At 40.9% G+C, this 10,051-nt stretch overlaps 1 protein-coding gene across 5 annotated transcripts in view; it reads right to left on the bottom strand.

Moving 5' to 3' along the window:
- The window catches only part of ddr1 (discoidin domain receptor tyrosine kinase 1), a 91,221-nt gene that overhangs the window by 33,580 nt on the left and 47,590 nt on the right, over positions 1–10,051 (bottom strand). For all 5 annotated transcript variants that reach the window (XM_008431352.2, XM_008431354.2, XM_008431357.2 and 2 more), the window contains exons 4-5: positions 5,933–6,008; positions 1,098–1,250 (exon numbers count right to left, since the gene is read on the bottom strand). In XM_008431352.2, coding sequence (XP_008429574.1) covers positions 1,098–1,250; positions 5,933–6,008 — 229 coding nt within the window. The remainder of the gene's footprint in view (positions 1–1,097; positions 1,251–5,932; positions 6,009–10,051) is intronic.

Below are 10,051 nucleotides of genomic sequence, written 5' to 3'. Positions count from 1 at the left end.
GGATGGATGGATGGATGGATGGATGGATGGATGGATGGATGGATGGATGGATGGATGGATGGATGGATGGATGGATGGATGGATGGATGGATGGACAAATGGATAGATTAAAAAACTGACTGATGGATGGATGGAAAATGGGGGAATGAGGAAAAATGAAAAGATGATGGATGGACTAATGATGGATGAAAAGAATGACAGTGATGATGGATGGGTGGATGAATGGATTAATTGGATAGATAGATGGACACAAATGCGTGACGGATAGGGACAAACCAACAGATGGGTGGATGAATAAAAGGTAGACGGATGAACTGATGGATGGATGAAAGGACAGACTGATGGATGCAAAGACGGATGGAAGGAGACAACCTGAGGGATGGGAGAATGGATGGACCGAAAAAGACAAAAGATGAGTGAAAAGCTAGAAGGATAAAGTAATGGACAGATGAAAGGATGGGCAGACTGATGGATGGATGGGGCAAATCAAGGGATGGGTTAATGTATAGAAAAAGACAAGATGAATGAAAAGACAGATTGATGGATGGACTGAAAGATGGATGGATGTCATTGAGTCAATCTATTTTTGCTCCACAATCAGAAACTCTGCCAGGACCAGGTGCCTGGAGACACTTGGACATGTTGTCCCAGTCAGACAAATATAACTTCATGAACATGTCTGGAAATGCTGATTACCTTCTGACCACTAAGATCGAGTTGATATCAGACGACAACTGAAAGTGGAGAACAAAGTGAGTGACTCCTCGTCTAGACGGTGCTTAATGGGGGGCTGAATTTCCAGAAACCCAGAGCATGGCTTATCAACAAGGAAAACACTTAACATGTGCCGAATGCTAAAAGTTAAGGTTTTCTTTGCACTTATCTTCACAACAGCAATCAATGATTAGCTATAAATAAAACAGTCAGGTAAAGAGCATTAATATTCAACAACCTGAAGACACAGATCAATTTCTCTTCAATAGTTTAGCTCACCCTCAGGCTCCTTTTGACATTTACTTTTTGCACTTGTGTTCAGAGTTGTTCCTGTCTAATTAATGAAACACTTTCTTTAGATGGATGCATTTCTGCTGACTGACCTCTTGTCCCCAGCGGTCCTGCCAAGTGATCCATTTCTTTCCGTCTCTGGAGTAACGGAGCCGATAACTGCGGACAAACTCTTGGCCGTGACCATCAGCGTGCCGACCTTGGGTACCAACCAGAGCCACGAAGTGGAGTTTGTGGAGGTCGATCTACAGGAAATACATCATTAACACAAGTGTCCCAGAACAAGTCATCTTTCAAAAACGTTACAGTCTAAAATAAGTCATTTATTATTTCTGTGTTTTCTTTCTTCTCCACCTGCTTCTTTTTAAAGGTGACCTATTATGCTTCCTTGAACCGGTTAGCATACGGTCTATAGGCTAAACAAAAAATGTTCATTACATTGTTTGCACAAAATCATTGTTAGATAATGAGATTTTAGTCTGGTCAGTTCTTCCTATTCTGAGCTCCTTTCAGAATGAGCCATTTTATGGCCTCTTGTCACTTTAAATCCAAATAAGCTGCTGCTGACCATGCCTCCCAGGTCAATGTTTACACTCGCATGAAAATGGCTGCCAACTGAACAATTATTCAACCATACATTTTAGAAAAGCAGTAGAACTAAACAGAACGCAGCAAGTGAATGATAAGTCATCAATTCACTTGTATTTTCCAGCAGCCATTGTACAGCAATAAAAGCAGCTGCCCAAAGTGCTGGAGCTCACTTGGGTTGCTAGGTTGGTTGCTATGTGAGGGGCTGGGCTTGCCACAGGTTGCTAGGTAACAGACTGGGCTTTGAAAGGGTTGCTAGGAGAGGGGCAGTGCATGCAGATTTGTGATTTTATATTCTGAAGGTTTTTGAAACAGCTCGTTTGCCAGGCAGTAAAAAACAACCTATTGCCAACATCACCTGAGTGTTTTTTTTCATGTGCCGAAGTAGTTGAGACCCAAATGAAAATTTGGGTCGCATTTTCATGAAAATGAAAATACAAAAAGGTACAAAATGTGAATTTTGCATAATACGTTCTTTTTGAAGTTACAGGTGAAACAGGATGCCTTGTTTTTCTGAAATACAGAACCTTAAAGCTGTCCAACTCTCCAAGTTTACATATTTGTCTGACATTATAAAACAACTGTTTCCCATTTAAAAAGTAGATACAGTTACAATGGATCAGCCAGAGGAATGCTCGCTCGGATTATGCTTTCAAACTTCGAGTAAGGAAGGATTCTGGCTAAGACGCTTTTCTGGTGAAAAACATGTACAGTGCCCTTTAAAAGTATCACATTCGTTCATATCGGAGCAATAAAGCTAAATTGTTTAGGGGACTTTATGTGACATACCAACACAAAGTGATGCATAATTGTGAAGCGAAAGAAAAATAGTATTTCAAATCTTTCAAAAATAAAGTTACAGCCACAAGGTTGTGGTATTTCTCGGTATTGTTTATCCTGAAACTAAAATTTTCACCCTTTCTTGTTTGTAGCTCAAGTGCAGCCATGCTGGTACATCCATTCAAACATGGATATGCTTTGCTCTAAACGAGTACAGCACACTTTAATACACCAACAGCTTCACTAAGTACTAGCTTTTGACCCTTTGCATGTGACGTCATGCTCTCTAGAACTCCGCCCACACCGCCATGACGGACGTCAAAACAACCAATGCGATCTTTTAAAGCGAGTCTAAAAGCAGACATCTGCAGCGTAACATAGCGTCTATTTAGATGATTTTGCTTTGAAATGGACACAGGATGCTGCGCGGTCGGCTGCGCAAACAGAGAAGGATGCAAACCAAACTTGTCATTTTATGTTAGAACTTTTAATGACGGTAGATATATGCAGCAATGACCAGCCGTCAATCAGTGACCGTCAACCCTCGATGTAATCGCAGATTTGCAGAGAACACTTTTTACAAGGTAAGAAAATTAACGTTCATTTGCTTTATGAGTAAAATTAGAAAGATATCAAACATCACATTATAGAGAAGGTGCGTCTCTAATCATTGGTAACCATGGAGACAGTGCAGCAACGTCATGTAGCCTAGCATGTATGGAAAAAACTAGTTAGCATCTCGTCTTTTGTAGGTTTTAATGCTGCTCTGCTGTAAGGGGAAACGCCAATTATGACAGTGATATAAATCTTGTGGTGTGAATTCAGGCTATGTCGGTAATTTGAGCAATAAGTCAGGAGGGCGGAGGTACGGGTCGGTTTCTAAACTAGCTTTTTAAAACTTTTGTAAATACCGCTGTCTATGAGCCCCAACCAGGTGTGTTACGTTCTCAGATAAATTAGCTCGACTCGAACAAGTAAAAGCCATGAATAAAACGACAAAAACATCTTTGGAAAACAGTTTCAGTTCAATATCACTTCCGACGTCCATCATGGCGCCTCGAATGTTAAGTGACGTAATTACAAACGGTCAATAATTAAAATAATCTGCCAGTGGAAAGCAATGTCTTGTTTACCTAATCTGCTTTAAACATCCCTGCTGCTTGTTCACTAATATTCTCTAGAAAATGTGCATCTTTTTCCTTTCACATCAAGTTGTGAATTTACTTTAATTTTAACAACACGTCCTTCAACAAGAATGAACAATGAGAAATACTGACTGTGGTAGAATATAAAAAGTTGAACCTGAAATGCATGTTTCATCCTCTGCAGTCTAATATCAACAGGGTGACCATTTAACCAGATTTATACAAACAATTAAAGTTAAATTATCCCTTCTGCTCATCTAATCTAACACCAACTCACAGTGATTGCTAAGGGAGCACATAACAATTAGTTAGCAATATTACTTGGATTAAGTTGTAGGGTGTTTTTTTTTTTTTACATTGTAGCTACATTGGCCATTGGGGATTTGTAAAGCAGAACCAGCAAAATGTATAAAACACATGGTGGTTTTCCACCCACTACAACAAGAAAACCTTTTTGCACCAGTAGCTTCACTTCAGGGGTGAATTTTTAAAAACTTAAAGAGCAGGAAAGTCAGCTCACAAAATGCAGGTGAAGCCATTTATTTCCAATCCTGCAACGCCAGGAAGGATTGCCACACATTACTGGTAATGAATAAATAAGATTTAACACTGTATTACAAATAAGAGAGCGACCATGGAAAAACATAATCAACATCTTGAAATGACTGGTGCAATCAAGCAGTACTGAACAAAATGAAGCAAGATGTTTGAAAATGTAGTCAGGAAATTATATAAAACTCTTTAAAAGCAATCAGCTGTTCATTTAGGCAGCAACAATATTTGGAGAACACAGACAGATTGTTGTTTGTAGTTTGTAATGCTCATTATATACTGCACTAATCACTAAGATGCTGAATGTCAACTCAGCTTTAAAAATAGCAACTACTATTATGGCAGCTACTCTCTAGCACAGTGTTTTTCGACCTTTTTTGAGCCAAGGTACATCGTTTTAATTGAAAAAATCACGAGGCACACCAACAAGCAAAAATGTAAACAAAGATACTTTGTAGTAAAGATACTCTATTACATATATATTCATTCGTATCAAAGTGTCTTGAATAGGAATCAAACACAACAACACGTTCTTCTTTGATTTCCAATTTTTACTTCCAATGATTCACTTCCGGCGCAGTTGGTAGAGCTGTTGCCTTGCAGCAAGAAGGTCCTGGGTTCGATTCCCAGCCCCGGTCTTTCTGCATGGAGTTTGCATGTTCTCCCTGTGCATGCGTGGGTTTTCTCCGGGTACTCCGGTTTCCTCCCACAGTCCAAATACACGACTGTCAGGTTAATTGGCCTCTCCAAATTGCCCCTAGGTGTGAGTGTGTGTGTGCATGGTTGTTTGTCCTGTGTGTCTCTGTGTTGCCCTGCAACAAACTGGCGACCTGTCCAGGGTGACCCCGCCTCTCGCCCGGAACGTTAGCTGGAGATAGGCACCGGTAACCCTCCCGACCCCACTAAGGGACAGTGGGATCGGGAGGGTTGCCAACCCCACCCTCCATCCATGGGTGGATGGATGATTCACTTCCTGTTAAAGAGCCCCCTGGTGGTTGAAGAAAAATTCACAGAAAAGCCACACCGGGCTATAAGCCGCATGGTTCAAACTGTAGGAAAAAAGTAGCAGCTTATAGTCCGAAAAATACGGTAGGTGAAATTGGATAATTTCCACGGCACACCTGACGATCACTTACGGTACACTAGTGTGCCGCGGCACAGTGGTTGAAAAACGCTGTTCTAGCACACAGTGTGACGCCACTTCTGCTCCTAATATAAATAATGATGATTCATGGCAGGAAAAGCTGATTGAAAATATTTGTAATACATCTAACTATAGTTCTTAAATAAAAATTTTAATTGCCACAAATATATGATCTATGGATCTTTATTTCATAGTATTTACACAAGAGATGAAAGGAAAAATTATTTTTATGTAAAAACAGAAAAGCAAAAATTGTTTCTTCTGTTAAAATAACCTTTCATATCAGTAATGAATGTTAATGTTACATTGTAAGATTTATTTAATGTCATTTTAACTTTGAGAATGAAGGATAAAAGTTTGACCATTTAAAAAATGGGATTTTATTTCTGTGAGTTGATTTTAATTCAAGAATGCAGCAAGTGGTTTCTGGATGGTAACTCAACAAAACATCCAACAGTAAAACCAGCTGACCAAACATAATGGAGCTCTGCTTGGGTTGCTAGGTGATGGGCTGGGCTTGGCTGGGGTTGCTAGGTAACGGCATAGTGTCAGTTGATTTTGACTCGGGCAGGTTTTCGAAATGGCTGCTTTTCCAAAAAAGCATCAGCTTATTGCCAAAACACAGCTGGGTGGTTTTTGTAAGCGCTTGAATCCCTTTGAATAATTGTTATTCTTCTCACAGATAAGCAAGGAACACTGAATAAACAGAGAAACTGACCTGAAGGTACTCTGACTCATTGGGGAAGACTGGTGCTGCTGGACACCACGCTCCATCCCCTTCTCCGGTGCTCAGCCTGAAAAACAGAAGATCAATTATTTTTTAAGTAAAAAAGTAAAACTCACTTTCAAGGCTGGTCCATCAAATTGAAACATAAAAAAAAGAGGCAAAAATACAAGTCCCTCCACTAAACCTAAAACCTCAGCGTTGGCAACGTGCGGAGGACTCAGCACAACCTTACATACATAATAATGGCGATCAAAGAAGATTCACAAAGTTGCAGCAGTGAATCTGACCAAGAAATACACTGCAAGAAAGAGACTTGGATATGCACACTGACGAAAAGCACAGACAGCATCCAGCTCACGAAGAGGGGGAATAACATGGAAGGAGTAAAACCTCCCGGATCTGGTGCTCACTGTCAGTTCTGGATCTTCGCTGAGAGCTTTTATCGTGACCACACACATGCATCAAACATTTCCTCCCAGTGCGAACCCTCCCTCAATCCACCCGGAGGAGAGGAGCTTTTACCAGCACCACATATTGGCCACAAGGAGACCACAGCCTTGGCCGTGAATCTGCGAGGTTGGACCGGTCTTTTGGAACAAACTTCCAGGCCACAACCACGCTCTGACCGCTACGGGGGCCTCTCTGAAAACAAAAGCTGCTGCGCCGACCACTAAAACAAATCACAAGATCAACTTGGTTAAACTGACGGTGACGTTGGGATTTAAAAATCAGCCCCTTCCCCCGTCTGCTTGTGGGTGAGCTCATACAACTGGGAGCTGGGATTAAATCAACACATTAGCGGTCCACCCAGAGTCCTGTGACGGAGGAGGAAGGAGAAATGCAGCCGGGCTCACTTTGGACCCGAATGCACCAGCCTGCTCTGTTTAGTTAAATATCTTCTGCAAATGCTAAATTCTCCAATTTTCTTCACTCCATCGTATCCAATATGCTGTATAATTTTTCAGGGGAAGAGAAATATGGTCCATTAAACCTTGAAAGCTGATTCATCCCCAGTTTATAGCGCAGCACTGCAGCAATGCAGCAATGCACCTTTCACTCATTTTCTGTTTTACTTTATGTTCGCAGCTCGGCCTGTTTTCCCTCTCAGGGTCTCCCTAATGTGCCTTAAAAACAGCTTGAGCTAACAATCACTTCCACATGGTTAGACACCGGGCCAAGAGACCCAACCGGCCCCAACACATGATCCTGCAGAAAGCTGCAACACGTGGCTGTAGCGTGTTACGGGTTTAACTGGGCTCTCGCGGATCTGAGCGACGAGGTGGTAATACAATTAGCAAATGGGTTTCATGAAGGCACACGCAATTATCTCCTGCCGAAATTTAATAGACTTCAGAAACATTAGCTTTTTTCTTTAGCGTGGTGCCAGCTGACTGAAAATAAGCTCTGCAGACAAAAACAGTCTAAAGAAGGGTTTGATTTACATTTTGCACAGGTTAGGAGCAAACAGCTACGGCAGATGCATAATTATGAGATGAATTGTATTCCTCATTACATTGTTTAACAAAGACTACAATCGGTCAGCCTATACATCAAAGCTGAATGTTTAACTAGAGTATAAAACCTCAAAGGTAAAAACTGTCCCTAATTATTTGTTTTCCTACATAAAATGTGAGTTGTATTTCAATATACATGTAGATCATATTTTAATAAACACTGATGTTCTGTGAAAAGAAGTGGTAAAAAGATATGTACCTTGCAAAACTTTCACAGCACAGCTCCATATTTCACTGTTTTACTGAGATTGTATGTATAGATGGTACACAAAGTAAATGACTGAAGAGGAATGAAAATAATGCACAGGTTGTAAAATATTCAAGACTTAAACAATTGTTATTCGTTTGTATTCAACCCCTTAAGCCACCACTGTGGGTTCGCATCTCGCAGCTTCGCTGACTGAATTTTATGACCATTCTTTGCAAAAGAGCTCAAATTCAGTCAGATATCTTTGCATTACTGGAAGTAGAACATTTATTCCAGTCTGATGTTTAGCAGCTTCTTGCAGGTTTTCTTCCATCTATGCTCTAAATTTGACAACATCCATCCTCCCATGGACCCAGCGTGATGCTAGCTGTTCGCTTTAGCTTTGAGGACCAACTAATCTGGATTTATACTAAAAGAAGATGCAAAGCATGCAACTGCACATCTTTGAAAAGCATTAATAGAGCCTTCTGCACAACCAACAAGAATGCAGAAAATGGTTTCTGATTGATAAGTCGACAACAAAACACTTGTCTTGTCCAGCAGTCATTGTACGGCACATACAGCGTTAAAACTAGCAGACCAAATGTCCTGGAGCTCAGCTTGGGTTGCTAGATAATGGGAATGGATTTGACTGGTGTCGCTATGAAACGGTGCAGCGTCGAGTGTGACTAAATCTGGAGGTTTTTGAAACGGCAAATTTTTCAGACACTAAAAAAAGATTAACTTACTGCCAGAAAATGGCCTGATGTTTTTTTTATGCACTTGGGCTGCTTTTAGAAGCAATTGAGTCTTAAATTGAAGTACAAAAACTTGCAAAATGTGAATTTTGCATAATAGCTGCCCTTTAAAAAACATTTTCACAGAGTTTTATCAGTCTGCCACCCCATTAACCTTTTTCTTTAAGAGGCCAACAAGTTCTCAGCAGGATGTCAGTCAGGTGAGGAGTTTTCTCAGGTCATTTGTCGGCCATCTTTCAGGCCTCAGCTAGCAGAGCATGTGATGGAGTGTGGGTCCATGTGATGCAGCAGTGACCCACATAAAGCATGAGACCTCAACACACACTGCAAACCTTCTCCTCTTAAAACTGTCTGAGAAAAGTATTTTCCAGCAGAGTGTGGAAGTGATTTTCTTATTCACTCTGAAAAGCTCCAACTGGCTCGTCCTCAATGGTAGCAGCCCGTGTCGGTACTCCACCATCCTGCCAACGCTTACCGCCGCCTTATGCTTTCTGGTTATCAACACTGGCTCATCCATCGCCTGCAAAGACTCATTTTATCTTCCTGGAAAAGCTGGCAAAACAATTTCGTCAACCTCAAAGTGGGCTGCATCGCTCCTCAACCTTGAGCTTCGTGCTGCGTCATCCGACTGCTTCATTCAGGCAAATTTATTGCAGTAACTCAATCCAAATAACAAAGTTATTGTGGGAGTTGGTGATATTTTAAGAGGAGAGCCTCAATTATTCTTTATTACTTTCTTCCAATTATGTGTCTTTGCTAACTCTAGTTTGTGATTATGGCACTGAGAATGAGCGACTCCAGGCACAGCACAAAACGCAGGTCCATCAAGTCGAGGGCGATGGGAAACGTTGCAGCAGTGGGGCCAGAATCCCCAAGTTGTAACAATTTAGGGGCTGTTTTTTAACTCTAATTAGAAATGCATAAACAGTGTTACTCTGAATTATTACCTGCACAAAAATAAATCAAACGGCTAGTACTTTAAAGAAACAAACATTTGCCTTAATATTCATGGTTATTTAACTTTTTGGGCCAATTATTTTTTATTTTGCTGGACTATAAATAGTTTTAGTTCATTTCCAGCAACAAAACAGAGAATTTCTTTTTAAATCCTCTGCTCTTTAGCCAAGTATAATGGATGGGTGTGCCCAAGTGAATTTTTGGTTAAAAAGTCAATGGATATTTGCAGCATGACTTTCTATTTGTAAAAAAAGGCAAATAAAAGAAAATCCTTTGTGTTGCACGTAACATTTTCTGCTTCAGATATAAACCCGATGACACAAAGTGTCCATCCGCATTGGCTCCACATGCCAGACAACCAAATATTTACCATTTTTGAACCACACAAAGTTATTACAAAGGCCAGAAACGGCCCCCGGGCCACACTTTGGACACCCCCTAGATTAGCGTGCGCCCCCCAATTTAGGAGTGAAACCTTCCCAAACACACAAGCTTAAGCATCAGGAGATCTTATGCACCAGATTGTGAAGGAAATGGACAGAGAAAAAATGAAAAAAGACAGCCAAGGACCGAGCTGAAGCTTCTGATTTTCTGTTCCATCTGATGACGATGTTCCCATTTGGATGTTATGGCTGCTGGTGCCAGACAGGCTGGTGTGAGCATTTCAGAAACTGCTCATCTCTTTGATTATAGA

This window comes from Poecilia reticulata, linkage group LG16, assembly GCF_000633615.1.
Source record: "Poecilia reticulata strain Guanapo linkage group LG16, Guppy_female_1.0+MT, whole genome shotgun sequence".
Classification (NCBI taxonomy): domain Eukaryota; kingdom Metazoa; phylum Chordata; class Actinopteri; order Cyprinodontiformes; family Poeciliidae; genus Poecilia; species Poecilia reticulata.
The sequence above is the reverse complement of the archived record's forward strand: the minus strand, read 5'-3'. Positions and strand labels throughout refer to the sequence as shown.